At 39.3% G+C, this 27,625-nt stretch overlaps 1 protein-coding gene across 2 annotated transcripts in view; it reads right to left on the bottom strand.

Annotated features, from left to right (window-relative positions):
* mgat5 (alpha-1,6-mannosylglycoprotein 6-beta-N-acetylglucosaminyltransferase) overlaps positions 1 to 27,625 on the bottom strand; it is a 108,553-nt gene that overhangs the window by 37,098 nt on the left and 43,830 nt on the right. For both annotated transcript variants that reach the window (XR_007262458.1, XM_048598852.1), the window contains exons 8-9: positions 25,975 to 26,108; positions 21,899 to 22,032 (exon numbers count right to left, since the gene is read on the bottom strand). Coding sequence is in view for 1 of the 2 variants with exons in the window: in XM_048598852.1 (XP_048454809.1) it covers positions 21,899 to 22,032; positions 25,975 to 26,108 (268 nt within the window). In the remaining variant the exon portion in view is untranslated. The remainder of the gene's footprint in view (positions 1 to 21,898; positions 22,033 to 25,974; positions 26,109 to 27,625) is intronic.

Below are 27,625 nucleotides of genomic sequence, written 5' to 3'. Positions count from 1 at the left end.
AATCTGAATAGAATCAAATAGAAGAAATTTATTGTCACTATTACTTTTACAAAAATTCCAGCGAAAGGTGTAAGCTCCATATACAATAATTACTGAAAACATATATAAAAAAAAAATTAAGACAAAGTCCATTTTTGTACAATTCATGGGCTCCCAAGGTCGAGGAAAAGACAGGAAGCACATTCTCTTCTGCTGCAAAAAGCACACATCAAGGCCACCAAATCAATCTAGTCTGCACAAGCCTGGACACTACGAACAATTTAGCATGCCCAATCCACCTATCCTGCACATGTTTGGACTGTGGGAGGAAGTGCAGCATCTGTCAGAAACCAAGCAGACACCGGGAGAATGTGCAAAATCCACGTGGTCACCCAAGGCTGGAATCAAACCCAGGTCCCTGACACAGTGAGGCAGCAGTGCTAAGCATTGAGCCACAGTGCCACATGTGCCCATATCGTTTTAAGTTGGAGGCCTGTGACCAGCGGTGTGCTGCAAGTATTGGTGCTGGGTCCACTGCTTTGTCATTTGTATAAATGATTTGGATGCGAATATAAGAGGTATGGTTAGTAGTTTGTCGAGGCCACCAAAACTGGTGGTGTAGTGGACAAAGGAAGTTACCTCGGAGTACAAAGGGACCTTGATCATATGGGCTGAGAAGTGGCAGATGGAGTTTAATCTCGATAAATGTGAGGTGTTACATTTTGGTAGGGCAAATCAGGGCAAGATTTATACACTTAATGGTAAAAGCCTGTGGAGTGTTGTCAAACAAAAAGACATTAGAGAGCATGTTCATAGGGGAGTCACAGGTAGACAGGGTAATGCAGAAGGAGTTTGGTACGCTTGCTTTTATTGGTCAGAACATTGAATACAGGAGTTAGGAGGTCATGTTGCAGCTGTACAGGACACTAGATGGGCCACTTTCGGAATACTGCATTCAATTTTGGTCTCCCGACGATAGAAAAGATATTAAACTTGAAAGGGTTCAGAAAAGATTTACAAGCATGTTGCCAGTATTGCAGGGTTTAAGGCAGAGGATGAATAGGCTGGAGCTTTCTTCCCCCCCGAAATGTCGGAGGCCGAGAGAGACCTTACTGAGTTTTATAAAATCACAAGGGGTATAGACAGGGTGAATAGCTAAGGTCTTTTCTCCAGAGTAGGTGAGGTCAAAACTGGAGGGAATAGGTTTGAGGGTGGGGGGGTGGAATTTTAAAAGGGACACAAGGGACAACGTTTTCATGCAGACGGTGCTGCGTGTAAGGAATGAACTGCCAGGGAAGTGGAGGAGGATGGTACAATTGCAACATTTAAAAGGCATCTGGATGGGTATGTGAATAGGAAGGGTTTAAAGGGATACGGGCCAAATGCCGACAAATGGGATTAGATTAATTTAGGATATCTGGTCGCGTGGACGAGTTGGTCTAAAGGGTCTGTTTCCATGCTGTTCATCTCTATGACTAAGTCCTTTTTTGTTGGTTCGGTTTTAGTTCATTTCTTTACTCCTTCGCTATGCACTTGGTCAGCTGCTGTCGAACCGCATCCAGACATCTTTCATGATTCATTGCCCTAAAGTTGAAACAAGTGGCAATGAAAATAAAACTTCTGTCATGAAACCCTCCTGTTGTCGGTTATCACAGACTACCCTTTTATCTTCCTTATTCCATCAACGTTTCACTTGCTTGAGCCAATTATGTTTGTCATAGAATTGGTGGTTCCAAAGCTTGTTTCTTTTGATACACAGCCACATTGAAAAGGGAAGCTGAGTTCGGAATAATCTGTCAGTTTCTAAGGAAACAAGGACCAAAACTCAAAGTGGAAGCCAAAACTTGGCTGAAACTGGTTGGAATCATATGAAAGGACACAAAGCAACCAGGACTCAGACAACGACCTCAGTTTTGCAGTATAGGTAGGCTGAAGATGAGAGAAACTATATCTAGAAGCTGAGAAGCAAATGAACAGCTATTGCAGTGGTTTGTTACTTGAAGATAAAACAGGCAGATCCAAACCATCCAACATAATAAATTTAATAAATCTTTCGTGTAGCAAGCAAACAAACAGTCTGTGAGAATATAACAGGAAGGGCATAATCATTGCCAGGGGTTGATTCTTTTGGCTATTCAAAATATTAGTTAGATGGAATTCTATCCTCAAATAGGCGAGTGGTTAGTCGTAATGTTTTCAATAGCTCATGTGAGACTTCAATGGTCACCGAGGAGAATTTAACAGACGGTAGGCAATGAGGTTTGAAGTCAATGAGTATGTGAGAAAGGTAGATGAAGTGAACACCAGAAGGAGCCAGTGCTGCTTTTAGCTGTATGCTAGGCAATTGAACAACAGTCTGCATGTAGGGGTTTCAGTGAGATGTCAAAAGCAGCTAGATATTGAACACAGCTGTCTAATAACTCCTAAAACATCTGCCTAAGTATTGAAGTCAGGGTTCCTGAAATGTCTGAGCACGTTAGGGGTTATTCAGACCACAAGTAGTATTCGCTTGATGGAATTAAAATTAGAGCTCAGGATAGGTCTAGCTTGGCAAAGCTACCGGTCAGTGAAAAGCTGGAATTGTGACAGATAGCAAATTATGGGAGAAAAGTTTCCAGGATCCATGGAAGAACAGATCCAGGAAAGGAAGCTGATGAACTAAAGCTTGAGCAGTCATTCAAGTAGTTCATGCCAGAGTGGCTTGAGAGGGAGTTTCAAAGCCAGATCAGAAAAAGCAAATGGAAATGAAAAAGTGTGATTCCCTTGAAGTTTAATAGGATTTGATGACCCAACATGTTAATAATGTCTGGGGAATTGCTAAGAAAACTATGAGAGTTATTTTAATTACAGTGCGCATCAAATAGAAATGTGGAGTGTTTAATCAAAAGTCTGTTACCCATATTCACCACACATTAATGCTAGGTTTTTGAATACTAGTTGTATATGTATTGCAAATTGTATTACTATTCTAACATTGAAGAGTTCATTGTTGTTTCTTCAAAACTATGGAATCATGTGCCTTCATTTTCTTCACAAGTCCCCTGATCTCTAACTTCATTTGCTTTTAAAGACGTTACTGCTCCCTAGGTAGTTCATAACATAATGTGGGCTGGTCTGGGATTCTAACAAAGGTGACGAGGATTCTGCAAACATATACCATTTTTGAATGGTGAAACCCATGTCCACGCAAGCTGGTTTGGTTATGTGTTGATGCCAGATGACGAGCAGCCTAAATTCTACAAGAGAAGCTGAAATTCTTCATGAGGGAGACAATACAAGGACTTTTAGATGGAGACTGATCACAATCCTAGACTGGGTATGGCCATCTTAGGCTGAGTATCGTGTAAGCAGGAAATCAGGAAGGTTAATAGAGTGTTACCACTCTCACTAGACCTACATATGACTTCAGATCCACAGCAAAGATGTTGACTCTTAACCACCCTCGGAAATGGTCTAGCAACTCACTCAGGTTATGTAGTAATTTTACACAACTAAAAGAAAGGAATGAAACTGGTCAGATCATTAGTGAACAAGGCAACGATCACAGGCATTGGCTAAGGCACCAGAAACAACAATGTCACACAATGCCTTATTGATAGGTCCTCATTAACATCATTTGGTGCTTAGTGCCAAAATTGAGATTACTAAAGCATCAGCTTTACATCATTCTCCGAATCATACCTTACAATGTCCTATTGTGATATACAGTAACAAGGGGTTTACCCTGGGGAGTTCTCAACATTCACTCCAAACCTGTGAAGTCTCAGATCAAACATGGGCAAGGAAACCTCCTGTTGACCATCATGAATGACACACCCCCAACTTCCTTGTCCAACCACTATCCACTCCTCCCCTCCTCACTCTGGAAGCCCTGAGAAGTGGCAAAGGAACAGAACATACTCTAGGTGTGGGAATTCAATGTTTACCACCAGAAGTGCCTCTGTAGCACCACTATTGACCAAGCTGCCTGAGTCTAACATGGCATTGTGCCAAGCTGAATCAGCAGGAAGTGAGGGAATCAACAAGAGGATGATGCATGGTGTAAACCTGACTGCATCTATTTGCCTTGTGCAGGTGCATCTGTTCATGAGAAGTATCAATAAGACTGACCACCACATCTTTGAGACATGCCCCACCTTCTTAGTGAGGATACCCTCCACTCTATTATGTGGCTGTATCACTGTGCTGAATGGGATAGACTTTGAATAGATATAGCAACTCTGGACTGGCATCTATGAGGTCACCGGCAACAGAAATGTGATCAAACAATCTGTGGCACTATTGCCTAGCATATCCCCCACTCTACCTATAAGCCAATTGATCAACCCTGGTTCAGCATGAACAGCAAAAGAAGGCATGTTAGGACCAGCACCAGGCATACCTGAAAATAAAAGCATCGGCACGGTGATGCTAGAATACAGGATTATATGCGAGCTAAACAACATAATCAAGATGATAGAATTAAGCAATTTCACAATAAAAACAGATCAGTTCAAAGATCTGCAGTCCTGCCACATCCAGTCAAGAATGGTGATGGACAATTAAACAATTCACCAGAGGAGGGTTCACAAATATTCCCATCCTCAATGATGGGGGAGCCCAGCACATCAATGCAAAAGACAAGGTTGAAGCATTTGCAACAATCTTCAGCCAAAAGCACTGAATGAATAATCAACCTTGCTCATTCCTAAAGCCTCCAGCAGTGGAGTTCAATTTTTCTTCCATATAGTGTTCAAAATGGAGGAGCAGTGATTCATCAGCTGGGTAGGTTTTGGAATCCAGGAAAGCATGTGGCAAATCATCAGGAGGCTTCCTTGTCCACGTTTGACTTGATGTCATGAAACTTCATGGGGTCCAAAGTCAACGTTGAGCATTCTAGGGGAACTTCCTTCTGCCTCCGGCCACCGTGTGGCCACTTCAGCCGAGTCTATTCCGTTAGTGGGACAGGATGTAGACAGGGATTTTGGAGGGGGTGGGAGCTGTTTTTCTCATAGTCATATTCATCTAGTCAGACTGTAAGAAGTTCTCCCAATTTTGGCACTGGCTTACAGATACTGGTAAGGAGGTTTTGCAGGGTTGATAGAACTGTGCTTTCAAATGCTGTTTCCAGTGCCTAAGTTGATACCAAAATGATCCATCTGTTTTCATTCTTTCTTTGAGTATTTTTAGTTATTTGATGGAATTCAATGGCAGATGACAGTTAAACAATCACACTGCTGTGGGATGGGAATCAAACTTTTTTTTCATTTGTGGGATGTGGGCTTCACTGACTGGCCAGCATTTCTTGCCTAACCCTAATTGCCCTTGAGAAAGTGGTGGCATGCCAGTATTGTAGGCCAGTTGTCCTTCTCTAAAGGACAGTTCCCTAGTGAACCAGATAGGTGTTTACAATAATTTGTATGCTTACCATTAGACTGTTACTGAATTTTGAATTTTATTGGGACTTGAAATTGGAGTTCTCAGAACTTAACCTAGGTTTCTGCATTACTCCGCTGACAATACCACTGCACCATCTCTGTTTGTTAAAAATTGTACAACGTTCAGTATCCTTCAGGACTCCTTAGATACAGAAGAAATGTCCCAGCAAGATCTTGACAATGTTCACGTTTGGGTTGATATGTGTTTTGCAATATTCGTGCTACACAAGTGCCCAGCAATCTCCAATGAAAGAAACCAATCATTGCTCCTCGAGGTTCAATGCATCACCATCACTGAATCCCCTATGATTGACATCCTGAAGTTTACTGGTAACCAGAAGCTTCTCAGGACCAGATGTATCAATACTGTGGCTACGAAAGCAGGTCGGAGGCTGGGAATTCCACAGCAAGTAACTAATGTTTCAACTCTTCAAATCTATGCACAACCTACAAGGCACAACTAAGAAGTGTGATGGAATACTTTCTGCTCACCTGGATGACTGCAGCTCCAACAACCTTCATGAAGCTTGATAACAAAAAAAGGAACCTAGTCGACTAGCATCTCCTGTAAATCCTGCTACATTTACTAGCCCCCCCACCCACACATAAAAAATTACATTTTCCTGCTGGGTCTAAATGTTTCAGTTTTCATATTCTTTTAACAATTGCATTTTACACGAACTGCATTAACTTTGTTATTGTTGCTTTACTACTGGTAATTTTGAGGTTTGAAATTTGAGTAATTTTTTTTCTTTCCTCAAGCAATTTGGCAAGCAATCCAGGTGCAAATGATAAGACTCAAATGATTTATAGTTAGACTTTTCTCGTAGGTCTTACACATATGCTTGGAAATGTATACCAATACGGAAAACATTCCTCAAGTACTCGATATTCATTTGTGTTGCACGTAAGAAACCAGCATTACAAGTTAATCTCTAGATACCACCAAATCAATATCTAGAACACGGAGCCTGAATCTTTATTCACTCAAAATTCTACTTATGTATTGTACATTAAGTCAACAAATCCAAATGACTACAATTATCAGAAAACTAAAATTCATAGATTGATAGCCATATGCAAAAAGCTGCTGATTTGTCATTACAACAGGTGACCAAATTTACTCTGCAAAAGTAAAATTCTGAATCGAATTTAAAATCTCTTAACTAGAGTGCCAAAGCTTATTCACTATTGAAAAGGTTTCTGAGTGAATACAGAAGAATCAAAGAATCCCTACAGCGTGGAAACTGGCCCTTTGGCCCAACAAGTCCACACTGACTCTTGGAGCATCCCATCCAGACCGATTCCCCCTATAACCCACCTAATCTACACATCCCTGAACTCTGTGGGCAATTTAGCATGGCTAATCCACCCAGCCTGCACATCTTTGGATTGTGGGAGGAAACTGGAGCACCCAGACGAAACCCACGCAGGCACGGGGACAACGTGCAAACTCCACACAGACAGTCACCGGAGGCTGGAATTGAACCAGGGTCCCTGGCGCTCTAAGGCTGCAGTGTTAACCACTAAGCCACCTTGCCACCCCAATATCTGCTTATCTATTTAAAACTACCCTTAATCTCTTAACTACAGTCCATATATATTTTTCAGAATAAACTTTATTTCCTTACAAGTTAAAAACATTTTATTTGGGAATAAAATTATACCTGTTGATAATTATCTTAAGTTTTGACATTGATTTAGGGTATTTTCAAGTTTACAGAAATCAATTAAAAAATATACGAAGGGTTCAGCTACATAAAGAAAATAATGTATGTTTAATGTGTTTATAATCATACTCTGAATTAAAGTTCTCAGGTTTACAGTTACATGTTCTAATGAAGCAACAGAAGTAGGAGGAAGTGAAATGGCAGGAGGGTTCATTTCCTCCCAGACTGTAGTGTTTATTATGGATGAATCACCAGGATAGTGTACAAGCTGAAGATGGTAGATGAAGAACATGCTAGGAAGGTGGTAGCCAAGAAAAAGGACATCAGAAGTACAAAACTTGGGTTACATGAAAGAAAGGTGACAAGAGAGAGAAAAAGAGCATAAAAAGGAATGAAACCTTAATAAAATCTTCGCTCATTCTTTGAAATTAGCTATGTGCAAAACAAACATGTTTTTTGGGTCATCAGAAGGGAATTAAAAATGCATTGAGATACATTTTTAAAAACATACTGACTTTGCTCAAAATGTATTTTAAGGAAAAGGTTGTTAGACCTTTTCTTCTCAGCTTGTTAGACAGTTGACTAAGTTATGATCAGAAAAAGGGAGGTGATTGTAGAATATAACATTGTACAATTCATGGATGTTTATTTTTACCTTAAAAGAAAAGTCAATGGGCTTATAATTTGATTACCAGGAATGAAAACTGCAGGTAAGGTGAAATAGGTGGATCAACTAGTCTAAAAGTCTTGCCCTGTTGCCTTTATCAAAGTGCACTCAACCAATCAAATATTTTGTTATAGGAAACGCAGCAGCCAAACTGCACATGGAAAAATTCTATTAGCATCAACGTAATAACAACTAGCTAGACTGCTTTACCTGTGGGATAGATATTGACTGCATACTGTAAAGAACCCCAGTTCCTCCTCAAAGCAGTGCCACTGCTCTGTTATGTTAATTTGATGGTGAACACATGCTTAAATAACCCATGCTATACCTGACAAGTTTCCATTATTTGTTTTATATTGAATCCTGTGTGGATACTGTTAGGCAGGTGGTGATTTGTTTACTTTGTCTCTTGTCTCTACCCAAATCATTCCCACATCCTGGTTTTCTGAACTTGGCTCATCCCTCTCCATTGTGGTAATACCATCATTAACTAACAGTCACCCTTCTACCTTTACCTAGTTTCTTGTCCTTCTTAAATATCCTGTACCATTAAATGCTCAGGTCCAAATCTATATTACCCCGCAGCTATGTCTCTAATGGCTATCAATCATTTCTTTTTGTACTCAACTCGTGTTTTGTTGTTTCAAATTTTGCTATGTCAGAGTTAGAGCCATGCGGCAGGGACACAGACCCTTCGGTCCAACGTGTCCATGCCAAACGTAATCCCAAACTAAACTAGCCCCACCTGCCTGCTCCTGGCCCATATCCCTCCAAACCCTTCTTATTCACGTACTTATCGAAGTGTCTTCTAAATGTAACTGTGTCTGCATCCACCACTTCCTGAGGAAGTTCATTCCACATGCAAACCACCCTGTGTGTAAAAAAAACTGCCCCGATCTCTTTCCTCTCACCTTATAAAAAAATTCCCTATCGTCTTGAAATTGCCCATCTTAGCGACCTTATTATCTTTGCAACCTTGAGCCTTATCTGTAGGGTCACTCTTTGATGTGTAATCTATGTGTGTCCTGACATGGCCTTTTCACCATTTCCTACAGTAATACCTTTGTCTCTTGCCTTGCTCCAACCTGATGTAACATGGCTTCCTAGGTTTGATTGCTTAACCAATTGAATTTAAAGCCCTCTATTTCATTCGTTGCCTAACTCCCTTGAACACAGACTTATCAGATTCAGGTGTGTATGGCATCCCATTGGTATAGCCCTCATTTTCCACAATACTGGCACAAGTGCCCCACCTACTGCCCACTTCACCCACACCAGTCTGAGGCACACAATCATTTCTCTAAACTTATTTGCCCGATGTCAGTTTGAGGTTTTTTTCTTTAATTTCCAACACTGACTAAATTAAATTAGTCAGGCACAATACCCTTTCATGAAGCCATGCTGTCACGGGTATGACTTTCCACATGTGGTGGTATTATTTTGTTAATAATTGATTCCAATACTTTTCCAACAAAAGATGTTAGGTTAATTGGATTTTAGTTACCCACTTTTACTGTCCCTCCCTTTTGAATAGGATTATCACACTAGCAGTTTTTCAAACCTCTGGTACATCTCAAGAATTCAACATTTTTGGAAAACTACAACCAATGCATTCACGATCTCTGTAGCTAACTCTTTTAGGATCCTAGGATACAAGCCATCAGGGCCAGGGGACCTATCTGCCTTTAGCCGCATTGATTTGTCTAATACTACTTCTCTAGTGATACTAAGTGGTACTTAATTCCTCCTCTGTATTCTTTAGTATTAATGGGATGCTCAAGGGGTCTTCAACTGTAAAGAGACTATAAAAAGGCATAAGAAGCTGAACAAGAACACCAACTAATTAAAACCAGGTCGCCACACACTGGGGAGACAAATGCAATTCACAAAGACAGCCTCAACAAATTGGAAGTCTTGATTTCTTTGAAGCTCACGAGATCCCTCAAGATATAAAAAGGCAAACTATGATATCATAAGTAAAGAATGCTTTAAAAATTGATGAACATAAATTCTGTTATGGCTTCTAATTCTAGTTCTCTTCAGGTCTAGCACTTTTTGAGATCAAATATTTACGAAAGGATACATTCCAAATGCCTTGAGATTTCATTATTCGTTAAGATATCAAAGAAACCTACATCATTGGAATGCAATCATTTTAGAAAGAAGCTTAATCATCTCATTAAAGTGGATTTTTACAAATGATTCACAGACAATGAAGAAGCCTATCGTCGATTTTTATGACCGTAAGCTACCAGACATGCTGCGGAATTGTGACACTGATGGGAGATTTATCCAGATCCTATATTGGGACATCAGGCTAAAAGATGGACAGATGTTTCAAGTGGCGTACAATAAGGTTTTGTTATCTAAATTATTCAATCTGCACACAAAACAAATATTGAGAGTTAGACGTTCTTATGGGGTAAAAATTGAAGGCACAAACATAGCTAGCTTCTAATGTGCTGATAATGGTGCAACCTGCAGTAGCAGAAAGCCTACAAAATATCGCAGGTTAACTAAAGTCTAGAAATTTAGAATTCAAATTGAACATGAACACCAAAGAGACAAAGACGATGCAGACGTTGGTGTGTTTGCCGAACTGGGAGGTTTGATGATCCTATGATAGTAGTGTTGTCCCAGTTGAAAGTGTGGTTTTTCTCGTCTGTGTATATTGAAACCAAGGACATCTGGTCATGCCATTCAGTTGCTAGCTGGTGTTCATGGATGCGGGTTGCTAGTTGCCTGCCGGTTTTTCCCACGTAGTGTTTTGCGCAGTCTTCGCATGGTATCTTGTAAACTACATTCGTCCTGACCAGTATCTATTGGATCTTTGACCCTCGTCAGCTGCAGTTTTTGTGTGGATGCCGGTTCGTGTGCTGTCATGATTCCTAGTGGTCTGAGTAATCTGGCTGTTAGTTCTGTGGTGTTTACCAGGTAAGGATACCCTGGCAGCTTCATTAACAAATACCTAGCCAACAGGCAACACAAACAGGACACATCAAAACCCAAATAGCCACCATACCATATGTAAAAAAAACCTCAGAACTGACAGCCAGACTATTCGGACTCTGAAGAAGGGTCCTGACCCGAAACATCAACTTTCCTGCTCCTCCGATGCTGCCTGGCCTGCTGTGCTCCTCCAGCTCTACACTTTGTTATTACTAATCATAGGGCAAGCCAAACAGAGGCCAGCCAGGGAATTCTTGGAGGCTTGGCATTCATCCACGGACTCCATCAAGAAACACATTGAATTAGACCCGATATACCGACCATTACAATGCACAAATCGGAACCGGCACCAACTGGAAGCAGCAAAAACCGGGCCAAATAAATTCGAACTGGCACAAGACAACAGCGCTTTACAGGAGGCTCCACAGTACCGAGGATGTCCCCTATTACGGAGACGATACATCTATCAAACCTCCCAGCTCGGCAAACACACCAACATCTACAACCAGCAACCGAGCTACAAATCTTCACTCAAACCTTGAAGACAAAGGCAATGGTAGTTAGAAGGAACACATTTTCAGAAACTGGAGTGAAGATTGAAGTGGATGTAACAGCAGTTATGTTCGTCTATTGAGGACAAATTATAACAAAAGATGGTAGATGCAATATAAAAGACAAAAAGGAGGACAGAGATAGCCAGAAGTAGCTAACCTTGTGAAAATGAAGGATGTGTCATCAAGAAAGCTCAAGCTTTAACATGAAGGCAATATTTCATAAGATACGACATTCCGACCACTTTCCTTTTTGTATCAGAAACCTGGGTAATAAAAGGTATGTGGAAGAAAACAGCATCCATGTTTCCAAGCGCCCCCAAGAGGTAACGTATACTTAAAATTTCCACATGCACAAGACAAAGGAAGAGGTGCTTGAAATTTTAGGAGGAAAAAGAACTCTTAAAAAGTGACATCTGGAAAAGAAAATGTCAGTATTTTAGCCAATTGATTATAGATGAAAGCTAGGTGATCATTCATTGTGGGAAAAGTGGAGTGCAGCAAAAGGGTCAATATAGACACAGTTGAACAACTGCCTTCAGGAATGGTGGCAGATGTGCTATGGTGGCGACATGAAAACCACAGTTGTTACAGTGCAGGTGGTGCCCGTTTGGCCTATCGTGTATGCATCAGTTTTCTGGTCTCATTCTCTTTTGTAATGCTGCTTGTTGTTTCTATTCAAATAATCATCCAGCTTGAACACTTTGATTGAACCCGCCTCCAAGACATTTCCAGGCAAAGCATTCTAGATCCTACCATAGGATGATGCAAAGCAGATTAGTGAGACATATCGGCTCAGATATTCTGATGACCAGATAGTTTTGAAGCAACGAAAACTGGAGTTGGACATCCAGACCATGCAGAATCCCTGATGCACAGGGCTCTAACTCACTGAAGCTTATTAGCTACTCATGACATGGTTACAGGATTAAAAACCTACTCTAATTCCTGGTTAAGAACTAAAGTAAACTCCTCTGGTCATCACCCACTTGACACTACCAACCCCCTAGATCCCTGCCTCTTAACCCCCTTTCCTCCTAGCCCAGGCTCGTGACTTGACCCTGCCAGAATACCCCACCCAATGGCACTGAAACTTTCCAAGATGGTCATCACGTCTTCACAAGGAGCACGGAGGTAGTTCACTTGATCTAAAACATATAATGCACAGATTTTTCATGTTACATTAGGGGAGTACAATTCTGCAAGCGAGCCAACATGATAGAGCGTGCTCCTCCCACTCTCAATAAAAAGGATGAATCATAAAAGCCAACCACTTTTCTTGAGGCCATGTCTCCTTGTTCTAGGCTCTCCAGCCACAGTAAACATCAACACAACTATCCTGTCATGCTTTCCAAGAATTTTATGGATTTCAATTTGATCATCTCTCCATGTTCTAAACTTTTGAAATATATTAGTTTTTTCAGTCAGATGAACTTTTCAGGTCTATATTTTCCCATGTAGCATTTTAAAAGTTAATAATTTACATATCATGTTTAATGCTCAAGTTATAGATGCATTGCATACAAAACACACTAACTTGGGAAGTTGTGGTGAATCAAAGAATGGTAAAAATGTAGGGGCAGGAATTAATGTGAAAAATGACAGACAATGACTGGAAAGAACAGAGAATGCAAATTTAAGAGCAAATCAGCAGATAAGCCGCGAAGTAACAAAAATATTTTTTTGAAAAAGGACCAAACATAAGGCACTATATTGGAATACACGTAGCATTCAAAAGAAAATAGATGAACGAGCAATAAAATTTGAGATAAATAAGTACAACCCAGTGGCCGTAATGGACAGATGGCAACAGGGTGATCTCGACTGGCATCTGAAAATTATAAGTTATGAGACAGGGTTATATTCGCACAATAGAGAGGGATAACCTAAATTCAGAAAACCACAATGTAGAAACAACCTAGGAAAAAAAAAATTACATGGGAGAAAGTAATCTTGATGAGGAATTTGTTGAACTTTGTTGGGACAATTTTTTTGACCAAAATGTTATGGCACCAACCAGAAGGCAGACTTGGTTTCGAACAACACGACAGGATTAATTACAGATCTCAGTGAATGCAACCCTGGGTAGCAGTGACTGCAACATGACTGAAATTTACACACCACCTTAAAGGGAGAGAATGGTGGGTCCAAGTCTACTACTATAATATGTAAACAAGGGCGATTATGAAGACATGAAAACAGAATTAGGGCTAGTGAAAGTGAACTGGCACTTGAAGCTAAGGGATAGATCAACAGAGATAGTGGCAAACATTTAAGGGGATATTCCAGAAAAGGCAAAATCGATACATTCCAACAAATGAGAAAAATTCAAAGGGTCTCACCAACCAATGGATAACCAAAATAGTTAAAAGATAGTATCAATCTCAAAGAAAAGAAAAAATACTTTCCAAAGCTAGGTAGCAGGTCATAAGATTGAACAGAATATTAAAGAAAGACAGTTACTAAAAGAATGATGGGAATAGATTAGAGTACGAGACAAAGTTAGCTAAAAATATAAAAACAGACAGGAAAAATTACTTCAGGTATTTAAAAAAAGAGAAAAACAGGAGTTAACAAAGTAGGTATTGGTCCTACAGAAAGGGAGTCTGGGAATTGAAAAGAAGACAATGAGATAGCAGACAAACTGAGCAGATATTTTCCACTGATTCACTAGAAAGGATAAATCAGGAATTCTAAGTGAGAGAGGAATTCAAGAAAACCACAATTACCAGGAAAGTAGTATGAGTAGATTGTTGGTACTACAAGTAGACAAGCCCCAGGTCTTGATGGACTTTATCCTACAGTTTGAAAAGTAGTAAGTAAGTATCTCCTGTGATTTTTGATGTATTGGTTTTACTTTTCAAAATCTCATCAGATTGGAAAATTCAAAAAGGGAGGCAGAAAGCAGGAAACTACTGGCCAGTTAGCTTTTTTTCCCCCCATTTATTTACAGGATGAGAGTGTCATTAGGTCAAAATTTATTGTCCATTTCTAACAGGCCAGAGGACAGTTAACAGTCAACCACATTGCTGAGAATTGCGAGTCACATGCAAGCAAGAGCAGTTTCCTGCCTAAAGGACGTTAAGTGAATCAGATGGATTTTTCTGACAATTGACAACGGTTTCAATGATCACTATTAGAGTGATCCAGATTTTTATTGAATTTAAATTCCATTATCTGCCATGGTGAGATTTGAACCCAGGTCCTCAGAACATTACAATTAATAGTCTAGTGATAATACCACAGGACTGTTGCTTTCTCTTGGTTAAGCCTCTAACAGTCTCCCTAATAGGGAACGGATAAATTTAAACATGGTTTGCCTTTGACAAAACCTTAACTTGGTTTATGGTGTTTGTTGAAGAAGTAACTAGTGCTGTAGATAAACAGGGATCAGTGGATGTATTATATTGAGATATCCAGAAGGCAACTGACAAAGTGCTACATCAAAAGTTACTGTGGAAAATAAAAGCTTATGGTTTAGAGATTAACATATTGGCATGAACAGAAGATTGGCTGGCTAACAAGAAACAGACAGCATGAGTAGATGGGTCTTTTTCAGGCTGGGTGCTGGGACCATAATTCTTTACAATTTAAATGGTCTGGATAAAAGGGATTGAAGGTATGGTAGCTAAATTTGCTGATGACACAAAGATTGCTAGGAAAGTGAGTTGTGAAGACATAAGGAGCCTACAAAGGAACAGAGATAGGCGAAGTGAGTGGACAAAGATGGCATACAACTGTCCATTTCGGTACAAAGAATAATGAAGAAGTCTATTATCTAAATGTTGAGAAATTGCAGAGCTCTGACACGCAGAGAGATCTGGGAGTCCTAGTGCATGAATTGCAGAAGTTTAGTATGTGGGTACAGCCATCAGGAAAGCTAACAGAACGTTATGTTTTATTGTGAAGGGAAGTTAATGCAAGAGTAGGCAAGTTATGCTTCAACTATACAAGGCATTGGATGAGGCTGCATCTGGAATACTGTGTACAGTATTGGTCACTGTACTTACAGAATGAAGCAAATGCATTAGAAACAGTTCAGTGAAGGTTTACTCGACTAATACATGGACTCAGCAGAATGCCTTATGAGGAAAGGCTAAATAGGCTAGATCTTTGGAATTTGGAAGAGTCACAGATGATTTAATTGAAACATATCCTGACGGGATTTGACCAGGTGGATGTCAAAAGGACTTTTGCCTCTTGTGGACGAATGTAGAACCAGGGGGTCATAAAAAAAAAAAAAGAGATGCCTATTTAAAAGAGATGAGGAAGCACTTTTCCTCCGAGGGTTGTCATTCTTTGGAATTCACTTCCCCAAACAGCAACGGATACAGAACCTTAACTTTTTTTTGAAAACGGTAGAGGTCAACAGATTCTTGATTGATTAATTGATTTATTTTTGTCACATGTACCGAGATACAGTGAAAAAAGTGTTGTTTTGCAAGCTCTCCAGTAGATTGTACCATTCCAAGTATGAGCCGAGCCGGTTTGTTTGATTGCAGACGTTTGGTCACCCTGCTAGGTAACATCGTCAGTGTACTTCCAGTGAAGTGTTATGTTCTGTCCCGCTTGTTATTCATCTGCCTCAGTTTGCTGGAGTGGTTGGCATCACTTCTGGTTTTGTTATTCAGCGATTTGTCTATCAGGTCAGGTTCAATGTGTCTGTTGCTGGAGTTCCAGGCTCCAGGAATTCCTGGCATGTCTCTATTTGGCTTGTGCTATTATAGATTTGCTGTCCCAGTCGAATGTGTCCTTTTTTGTCCACGAGTATTGAGACCGGTGAGAATTGATCGTGTCTCTTGGTAGCTAGTTGGTGTTCGTGTATCCTTATTGTCAAGTTTTCTTCCAGTTTGGCCACCATGGGTGTCGGGGTAGTTGCTGGTGTAATTTAGGGGTGGCGATGGCCGAGTGGTATTGTCGCTAGACTATTAATCCAGAGACCCAGATAACATTCTGGGGACCTGGGTTCAAATCCCACCATGGCTAATGGTGGAATTTGAATTCAATAAAAATGTCTGGAATTAAGAATCTAATAATAACCATGAATCAACAGTCGATTGTCAGGGGAAAAAACCCATCTGGTTCACTAATGTCCTCTTGGGAAGGAAACTGCCATCCTTACCTGGTCTGACGTGGCCTACATGTGACTCCAGACCCACAGCAATGTGACTGACTTTGAACTGCCCTCTGGGCAATTAGGGATGGGCAATAAATGCCACCTAGCCAGCAACGCCCTCAGCCCATTAATGAATAAAAAAAATTAAGTATCTGGTACTTAATTACACCAACAACCACCCCAACACCCATAAATGGAGCTGCATCAGGACATTGTTCAAACAGATCACAACACACTACAGCAACCCAGAATTGCGCAAAGCACAACAGGAGCACTTATACAGAGTTTCTTTTAAAAAAGGGATGGATACCCAAAAAGCACAATCCACCGTTACCTCTGCGACAGACCACAACAAGACAACACAACACGGCCAGACACACTAGTCACCCCACTGTACAGAGACATATCAGAGATGACCACAAGATAACTCAAACCCCGAGGTATCAGGGTAGCCCACAAACCAACAACCATCCTGCGACAGCTACCGACGAACGTAAAAGGATCCCATATCCACAACCAATGAAACTAACATAATATACAAAATACCATATAAGGACTGAGAGAAACAATACACAGGTCAAACTGGAAGAAAACTTGACAATAAAAGGAAACATGAACACCAACTAACCACCAAGAAACATGACCAATTCTCCCTGGTCTCAATACACACGGACAAAGAGGGGCACGAATTCAACTGGGACATAACATCCCTAATAGCACAAGCCAAACAGAGACATGCCAGGAATTCCTGGAGCCTGGCATTCCAACGAACTCCAGCAACAATCACATTGAACTGGATCTGATGCACAAACCACTGAAAAATAGAACTGAAAGTAATACCAACCATCCCAACCAACCGAAGCATATAATTAACAAGCAGGAAGCAAGACAGAACACCAACAAATCACCGGAGACACTCCGACGATATTACCTACCAGGGTGACGAAATATCTGCAAACACACTGGCTCGGCGAGAGAGATTGTCGTCTTTACACCATGCTGCTCAGCACTCCATCTCTTTCCTGTATTCTGTCTCGTTGTTGTTTGAGATCTGACCTACAACAGTGCTGTCGTCAGCAAACTTGTAAATTGAGATGGGATGGAATTTGGCCACACAGTCGTGAGTGCATAAGGACTATAGTAGGGGCTGAGTACTCAGCCTTGTGGGGCACTGGTGTTGAGGAGATGTTGTCATTTATTCTTAATAATTGCGGTCTACGGGTCAGGAAGTCGAGGATCCAGTTACAAGTCTCAGAGCTTACAGATGAGTTTGTTTGGAATTATGCTGTTGAAGGCAGAACTGTAATCAATAATTAGGAGTCTGACATAGATAGCCTTGTTATCCAGATGTTCCAGGAATCCATACAGGGCCAGGAAAATGGCATCTACTGTGGACTTGTTGTGCTAGGAGGTGAATTGCAAAGGATCAAGGCAATTTGGTAGGCTGGAGTTGATGTGAACCATGACTGACTCTCAAAACACTTCATGGATTATGGAGGTCAGCACCACCATACGATAGTCAGTGGCACACGCTGCATAACTTTTCTTTGACACCACAGTGGTGATCTTCTTGAAGTGGGGACTTCAGATTGTACTAAGGAGATGTTAAAGATTTCTGAGAGGATTCCTGCCATCTGGTCCGAACAGAATCGGAGCACACGGCCGGGGGCTCCATCATGGCCAATTGCTTTCCATGGGTTCACTCTCAAGATAGCCGATCCAACATCTGTGGCAGTCACCATGGGTACAGGTGCAGCCGAGGCTGTTGGGATAGGTGACATCGTTTCACTGACATCCTGTTCAAAGCGAGTGTAGAATTTCAACAATAGATTCTTGATTACCAAGGGAAGGAAAGATTATCAGGGATATGCAGGAATGTAGAGGTGAAGTTAAAATCAGATCGGCCAATGATATGATTGAAAGATTCATACTGTTCCATGATCTGAATGGTTTACTCTTCTTCATTCCTTATAGTTAATATAAATAAATGATAAATCAAGCTCGACAAATGAAAAGGTTAAAAGATTAGCTCGAATAACCCCTATGAAAACATCAATCTAATACCAGCAATATTTTGAAAGAATGTTAAATCCATCAGTAAAGAAACATGTTGAAACTTTTGCCATTGGAACATGTGGTCAATGAGAATGGTTAGAAGCCCAAGAACCTCAGGTAATGGATTCTTGGGTTAACGTTAGTTGGATAGTTGGAGCTGGGCAACAGCTTTTCATTATCCAAGTGTACTTTTCTAAAGATGGCAAATGTGATGACCACATTTGGTTTTAAGGGAGTGTTTACTATGTTGAACTTTACACCTTGATAAAATAGTTACCTATCAAGACTAATTTACTTGACTCAACGACCATCATAATTTTACTGACATTTCTGCAATTACAGAAAATACCTCACTCACATGCAGTTTCATCTGAAGTCACACATTTTCTATAAAACCCTTGATTTTGATAACTAATTGTTTCAACACAAAATCATTTTATTTCTGAACTGTCAAAATATAGCTGGTAAATATGCATTTAATGACAGTCCTATGGTAACACAGTCAAGCTTTGCTGGAGGGCTTTCAAAATTATGCTGGATTCCTGAAATTTCATAGCATTCCCTCCAGTTCTCAGAAAATGAAACCACAAATGTTGGGTGTACAAGCAGAGAATTGAGGGATGATGACTTTGGGACCCCAGTCTTGCACTTCTGCTCAAGTTATCAAAACATACTTCTGAAGCCCTTTCATGCTTAAAATTATCAAACTGGCAATTTGAACTTGGCTGATAATATGTATTATTTAGGTCACAGCTCAGGAGAGTACTGTGTGCAATTCTGGTCACTACAATATAGGAAAAATGTGATTACACTAGACAGGGTGCAGAAGGCAATTCATCAGGTTTTTGTCTGGGCTGGAGCGATTCAGCTACGAAAAAAAGACTACTTAGTACTTAGGCTGGGACAACAAGTTTTCGGTTCTGAGGAAGGGTCACTGGACCTGAGGCATTACCTCTTTTTTTCTTCACAGATGCTGCCAGACCTGCTGAACTTTTCCAGCAACTTTGTTTTTGTTCCTGATTTACAGCATCTGCAGTTCTTTTGGTTTTTAATCTACACTGGCTGGGGTTATTTCCCGTTGTGTAGAGAAAGCCGAGGTAGGCATCTGATTAAGGGATGCAAAGTTCTGAGGGAAATAAACAGGGTAGCTAGGGAGAAACTTTTCCTCTTAATAGAGGAGTGAATGACCCAATGGCAAGGTTTTCCCTTATGAAGCAGGAGGTTCAGAGGGGGTCTGAGGTAAGATTTTATCCCCCAACCTGAAGAGTAGTGGGTTATCTGGAAGTCACTGCCTGAACACGTGGTAGAGGCAGGAACCCTCAAGACATTTAAGTACTATTTAGATGAGCACTTGAAACTCCATGGCACATAAGGCTTCAGGTCAAGTGTTGGAAAATGGGATTAGAACAGACGAACGTTTGATGACCGGCATGGACAAATTGGTCCAAAAAGGACCTCTTCCTGCGCTGTAATAACTCCCACATCTTCATGACCAAAGAATTTATTGATGGTTTGTTCAGCATCTCCCTTAAATATCCAAGAAACCAACAATGTTTCTGCAGAAAAGTGTCAATAGCTCCAAAATAGATTTAGTACACCAACATCCATCTGGCAACTACCTCAAATTATAAACAAGCAATTTAAACAAAACATTTAGCAGAGAAATAAAGTATAATTAAAATGATTATTATAATGGTGACTATTTAGCCCATTTTAGGGTATCCATTCAAAAAGACCCCAAAATCTTTCCCCTGGGTTATTTCCTAGATTATTACATCTTTTACCACCTCAATTACCCTATCCATGTAGGAACTGTTCATTTTGTGAACCACTCACTAATACTCCCAAATATGCTTTAGAATCATGCCGTCTTCAGAAATTAACCAGTTATACCTACACCTATAATATAGTATAAATTCCTGATCAACAAATCTTATTGTGTAGAAACAGTACAAACTACAGAGGGAGATAAAAAACATATCCCATAAGATATTTGTAATTAAAGTTTAAAAAGCAAAAAGAAACATAGTAATATAAATAGACAGCTGTTTGCCTTCCAGGAAATGAAAGATAAAAACAGGTGTTGTTTAGATTAGAGAAAAAAAGGTTGAAAATGATGTACCCAGGAGTTATTCCTCTCAAAATCAGTCAGACTAATACAGTGGAAAGCCAAGTGTAGATGCGTTTTAAATTGGAGAAATGAGATGTGTTACGTGTTGGGAGGAAATACAGAAATTGGATTGTACATTTTTATTAACGAACAAATAGGTAAGACACAGAATTTGATGCCAGTTTGAACACAGTGATAAAGCAGTGTGTGTTTTGGAAATTTAAAGGTATAGTATACAAGAACAAAGAAATAATGGAATTGTATAAAGAAATGGGGAAGCCATGGTTTGAGTTCTGTCTGCAGTTCTGTGTGTGAAGTTATAAAACAGGTAAAAATAATGTGTTCGGCACAGCTTGAACTAAAAGAATGTAAGATGAGAAACTATTGATGAGCAATGTAGGATTATATAAGAGTAACACAGAAACAGGCCATTTGGTTCAATGCATGCCAATGTTTATGCTCTATTTGAGCCCTCATTTTTTTCCCCTGTCAAAATCTACCATTGTAACCATCTGCTCTCTTCTCCATCAAACACTTGTCTAGCCTCCCAGTGAATACACTGAAATTATTCACTTCAACCACTTGTTCTGGATTGAAAATAGGTCTAACATGCTAGGATTATTAACCTGAAACAGAGAAGACTAACATCATATTTTAATTGGATGCAGGGATTAACAAAATAAAGAGAAGAAAACAATGTACTGCAGCAACGGAATGAGAAACCTTTGACCTCTCAAGTCCCTTTACATTAAGTGTTTTGTTTAAAATGCTACAATATTCTGAAATTAAGGGTATAAAGTTTAAATAAGCTATCCTCATAATTTAATGCTTGAATCCTGAATTGGCACTGTATTTCAAGTAAAACTAGTCTATCTTTTCGGCGGTGCAGTGCACAGAAATAAATATAATTCCTCTGATGTGGCCCAATAATGGTTTTATTTAACTAAAATATCACTTCATCATTGTGAAATTCTAATCTCCTTCTGAAAGGGAAAGAAGTTGAGTCTACTTAGCTGCTTAGGCTAAGATGCCTGGAGAAAGTAGGAATAACATGTACAAGAAATATTCTGATAGCAACCAGGAGTCTGACAACAGATGCAAAAAAAAATTTTCTCTGTTCAAAAACGTATTCAGGTATACAAATGACTGTACAAGACCCTTGCCAGATTTCAAGTGAAAAATAAAACCTGTAATTGATAATTACTCTTCCCACCAAGTGCTGGGTATAGATTTAAACATTAATTATTAAAGTCAATGATAAAAAAGAACAGGCAGATGCAAGGGCTCAACAAATTTTGCTTTTATCGTAGCCCGCCTAAGCTCAGTGAAATAAACGTAACTAGGTAATAATTGTCATTGTAGAATAATTGTTGAATATATGTACCTTCCAAAAGTGATCCACTTTGCCGTATACAAGGGACTGATTTTGCCTTTTGATATCATCAAGATGACTAATATCACTGGCATTGAGGTGTTGTTCAACCACAAATCCTAGGAAGCTGTTGTCAGGTGTATGAGCTGCAAAGACAGGCAAGATAGACAACACAGATTTCATAATTTGATCAAAATAGTGATCAGTTTAGGAGAACCCAGCAGGGATTCTAGGGATCAACATTTTATCCTGATGCATATTCTTAACATTTGAAAATGCTAATCTTAGCGATCCAAAAAATAAATGGGAAGTATCACGCAGGTGAAAAACTGAATGGCACATATTTAAAAGTGAATCATGTAATAGCAATAAACAATTTTTAACCAAAGTAATATAAACATAACATTAAAAAGATGACAGTAATTCGCAGTGTTTAAATCAGGAGCTCTGTGACAATTTCTACAATTGCAAATAAGTCACTTCTTTACAACAGCCTTGGCATTTAAATCTCTTTATATTCTTCTCTGCAGATCTGCCAAAAATCAAAAATGCTGTTGAGCTACAAAATATATTAAATGTACTTCTTAAAAAGCCTTCTAAATATTCCATAGCCTTTAAACCTGCGATATCATTTTAAAGGCAGCAGCGGCATAGTGATAGCATCATCGGAATACCGATCCAGCACCCCAGACATGGGTTCAAGTCCCACCAAGGCACATGGTGAAATCTGAAATCAATAAAAATCCAAATGATGACCACACACTCTTGGTTGATTGTCATAAAAACCCATCTGGTTCACAAATTTTCGGGAAGAAAACCTGCCATCCTTACTTGGTCTAGCCTACATGTGATTCCAGACCCAGAGCAATGCAGTTGACTGTTAACTCTTTTCTGGACAGAGGGGTGAACAATAAACGCTGGCCTAGCCTGTGACACCCACATCTCATGAACGGGTTTTTTAAAAAATAAATCCAGAGCTACACAACTAAATGCAAAATTATTTGAAAACTGGATTTGGAATCTTTAGCTTTAGATGCTCTTTCATTCACAGAATACCAACTTACCAATACATATAAATATCACCTGTATAATACCAATACATCAATAGCAGACAACGGGAATCCAGTATACCATGGAAGCATTCTACCTGAATGAGTCACAGTTTGGTACAGCAACTGCTCTGCCAAGGACCACAAAGAACTACAGAAAGTTGTGAACACAGCCCAAACCATCATGCAAGCCAACCTTCCATCCATTGTCTCCATCTACACTTCTCATTGCCATGGAAAGGCAGCCAAAGACCCTCTCCTCCCCCGGTTATAATCTTTTCCGACCTCTTGTCAGGCAGAAGATAAAAGCTTAAAACACATGTACCAACAGATTCAAGAACAGCTTTTCCCCCTGCTGTTATCAGACTTCTAAATGGACCCCTCCAATTTCAAATCTAATGTTGATCTTGCTTTTTGTACACCTTCCTTGCAGTTGTAACTTTTTATTCCTTGCTCTGTCCAATAACCCTATGATCGGTTTTGGTGTTAAGCTGCCTGTACTTTAGACAAAACAAGGCAAGCCAAAGTTATTTCAGTTATGCCCAGTATCAGGAGAGTAAGGCAAGGTTGGATGGTCTTTAAGTGCCAAGAGTGTAATAAGGCATGAACTGACACATTACAGTGTGAAAGATGATGTCTTCTTGAAAAACTTGCTAGTTTAAAAGGGTATCAAGCACATTTTTACCTTATTTTAAACAGCCAACAAATGTGTGATTTACTCTATTGAAAATAATCACTTCTGCTTATTAGCGGATAAGAGAACAGACGCGGTAAATCTGTAGTCAACCAGATTATAGTATAAACAAAAAAACAATAAAGATAAAAAAGAATTAAAACATTTTAAATGTTCTTAAATTACATAAACATTAGCAAAAATTAATTAATTGTAGCTATACCAGTACATTATTCCAAGAAAAATCCATCATTTGTATAGTCTAGTTCTTAGTGGGTAAATGTATTTGTTTCACTTAAAATCAATTTGGTTGATGATCAGTCTCAACTTAAGTATAGTGACAATTTCTTTTCTTAGTTAGAGCTGTTAGCTTGTAGCTGTTTAGTGTCATTGGCAATAACAAACAAATGCACTTGTGTAGAATATCAGGCTAGTGAAATTTCAACATGCACAATCCCATACATTTGTAAAGAGCGTGACATAATGTAAGCAAACGGATTTTAACAGAATTGTTAAGCCAAAATATTTCGCCTATGATTCAATAAAAGTCACCCACCCAGTTAGGAATTATATCATGCATTCCACAAAATACAACTGCACCTGCTTCAATTTTCAACAGTATTGATAATCTGGTAATGCTTCATCAGTGATGGAATGAACAAAATACAGCCTTCAGTTAAGATTGAAGAGAATTTCAAATAGAATAAAAAACATTGCTTTTTAACATTTGCTTCTAAGGCAAACATTTTTCAATGCAGGTGCCAGAGTTACATATAATGTAATTTCCACCCATTTTACCTTAGATCAAAAAAGTTATTTCCAACTATAGCCCCCAATAAAAGTTATCCAATCCTTCAGCCTTTTCTTTCAGCTTTTAGTTCCTAGAGATTTATTGAGCTGAATATTCCTAGTAGGTCACAATCCTAACATGTCTGAATTCTGGATCAGAAACCTTGAAAGTGGAACAGAGTATGGCACCAAATACAAAGTTATTTTTGAGAGTCATTAGCAATGGCAGTTAGATTCCAGTACTGGTAGTTCTTCCCAGTGTGGCCAGTGGGTAGAACCACTGGCCTCCTTCACAATGTGGATGCTTTTGAGGGGGCCAGTAGTAGGAATGGCAGCAGTACCACAGAAGCATCTTCAGTCGAAGGCAGCAGCAGCCATTTCAGCAACAGCTACATTAGCAGTAAAATGTTCTCCACAGAGTGGTTATAGTGGTATAACTTTTGCCTGGGGAGACTTGAACAATGGGATTTAATGCTGGCAATTTAATAAAAAGCTTAAGGCTCACAACTTGGACCTTCCACTGAAAAGCAACCTGAGTTTCATTTTCAGAATTCTGTCAATGTTGTGGCCAGCCTGACAAAATATCCTTATGCCCTAGCCTCTGTAGAATGAGGAAAATTTAGCTAGGAAATTTAGCCAATTTTTCACAATCCTACCTATTAAATTTACACACAACTATTACATGCCTTTTCCATCCCCTGAACCATAAAATAACGAACATGACTGTCAATAAATTCAACTTTATCAGTCAAATCAAAACTGTTTTAAAAGAGAGTACAAAGTTGAAGTATCACGGAATGAAGAAAGTAGGAAGTATAAGGGAAGAGACAGGTTCACAGGATCAATTAATCATTAAAAACGAATGAACATGCAGCAAGTACAATTAAAATACTATTAACAATATTGGCCTTAATACAAAAAAAGATGAAAGTTTATTTGTTACACAAAGCTCTGGTAAAATTGCATTCAGGATCCTGCAATGCAGTTCTGGACACACAAGTCTGATTGTATCACACTGGCATTATTATTGGACTAGTCATTCAGAGCCTGGACTATTGCTCCCGAGTCCTAATCCTCCATGTGACTGAGAAAACTTAAATTCAATTAATAAAGCTGGAATAAAAGTTATTTGCATTAGGAACAATTAAACCACTGGATTGTTATAAAAACCCATCTAGATAATTACTGAGTTTCAAGGGAAATAGATGATACGTTCGTATGTTTGTAAATTTCAATTCTGCACCAGATTACTCATTGATATGTTTACTTGCTTATTTTCAGTGTTTGGTTTGTCAGTAGTTTTCAGAGCTTTGCAATTTAAAAAGGCAAAAATTTTGTACAACACTCTTTAAAATGTCAACTGGTCGCAAAGAAACATATTTATGTTGCCCATATCTTAGACGGAGCAATTAGCCTAAACATTTTAAGACTCCTGTACAAAATTTTTGTCTCTTAAGTTCTAAAATTTTCTATTCGACTCAAAAATTAAATCTGTGGTCTACTAGTATTCTAATAATGAAGAATTTAATCCTCAAATCATTTAACGCAAAGAGAATCAAATGGAATAAATTACTCACGGAACATGGTGTAGAATTGCTGTGGGTTCAGGTTCCATTTACCCCATGGTGTCTTATGGCCCTTAGACTGAGCATATTGAGCACTGTTAAATTCTGGTTCCGTACCAAATGAATCCAACACTCTAAGCATGCATCTGAAAGAGGCGAAGGAGGCAAATAAAGAGAAAACACCAATAAGGCAGGCAATTATAAATAATAAAGGTTAAAGGTGGGTATAATTGTACTTTTTTTTTTTACATGCATAACGTAATTTTGTGCTGAGTGTAACTTTTACATTGAGAAGCAAAAAGTTGAGGTTGATTGCATAGTTTTATCAATGGAATCTTTCCAACGAGCAAAATTTTTCTTCTTTGTTCATTCACGGGATGAGGGCACTGCTTTTAGGCAGCATTTATTGGCCAGAGGGCAGTTGAGAGTCAACCACAATGCTGTGGGTCTGGAAGACGAGTGAACCAGATGGGTTTTCCGACCATCAGCATGGATGTCGCTCGATTCTTAATTCCAGACAGTTATTGAATTCAAATTCCACCATCTGCTGTGGCAGGATTCGAAACCGGGACATTATCTTGGCCTCTGGAATAACAGTCCAGCGATAATCCCACTAGGCCATTGCTTCCCCATGCGAGCCAAAATAAGGTCATGAAAATGCAAACATTTTAAAATGACTGGATTAAAAGTAATCAGTCTAAAACGTTAACCTCTTTTCTATAAGTGCTGCCCAAGCTGAAATGCTTTCCAGCATTTTCAGTTAACACAATATGAAATAAAGCAGATGTACCTATTAGCATTAGTATTTCTGGTCATTTAAGTTAAAGGAAAAAAAAAGAATATTGCAATACACGTGTATGAATGTAACAATTGTTTTTGCTACTTAGGTGGGACAGCATGGTGGCACAGGAACAGTAGTTAGCACTGTTGCCTCACAGCACCAAGCACCCAGGTTCAATTCCAGCCTTGGGTGACTGTCTTTTTGGAGTTTGCACGTTCTCCCCACGTCCGTTAGGGTTTCCTCTGGGAGCTCGAGCATCTTCCCACAGTCCAAAGATGTGCATGTTAGGTTGATTTACCACACCCAATTGCCCTGAAGTGTTCAAGAACGTGTAGGCTAGGTGGATTAGCTATGATAAATATGGAAATGGGGATGGAATGCCCTTTGAAGTCGCTGCAGACTCGATGGATTCAACGGCTTCTGTCTGCCCTGTAGGGTTTCTACGATTTAATGTCACATGGAACTGTTTTTTGACAAACAGAAGTTTAACTACCTGGCTACTTGATTAAGGCAAACTACTAGCATAGAGGCAATGTCTTGCAATCCAGGGGCCCATTGTAATATTTTATGGATTCAAATTCCCCCCACACCAGCTGTTGGAATTTAATAAATAAATTTAAATTTAATTATAAGTTAATTTTATAAATTTTCTTACTTAATAAAATAACAAATACCAGACTAAAAGCTAGTCTAATGGTTATCTGAACTATTGTCAATTGCAAAAACATTAGTGAACCAATAATGTGAAGGGAAGAAAATCTGCCGTCCTTATCTGGTTGACCCACACACAACTCCAGAGCTACAGCTCTGTGACCGACTCTTAAACACCCTCTGAAATGGCTTTACAAGCACTCAGTTGCATCAAAACATGAAATACAAAAA

Source organism: Rhincodon typus, chromosome 7, assembly GCF_021869965.1.
Source record: "Rhincodon typus isolate 14 chromosome 7, sRhiTyp1.1, whole genome shotgun sequence".
Classification (NCBI taxonomy): Eukaryota; Metazoa; Chordata; class Chondrichthyes; order Orectolobiformes; family Rhincodontidae; genus Rhincodon; species Rhincodon typus.
The sequence above is the reverse complement of the archived record's forward strand: the minus strand, read 5'-3'. Positions and strand labels throughout refer to the sequence as shown.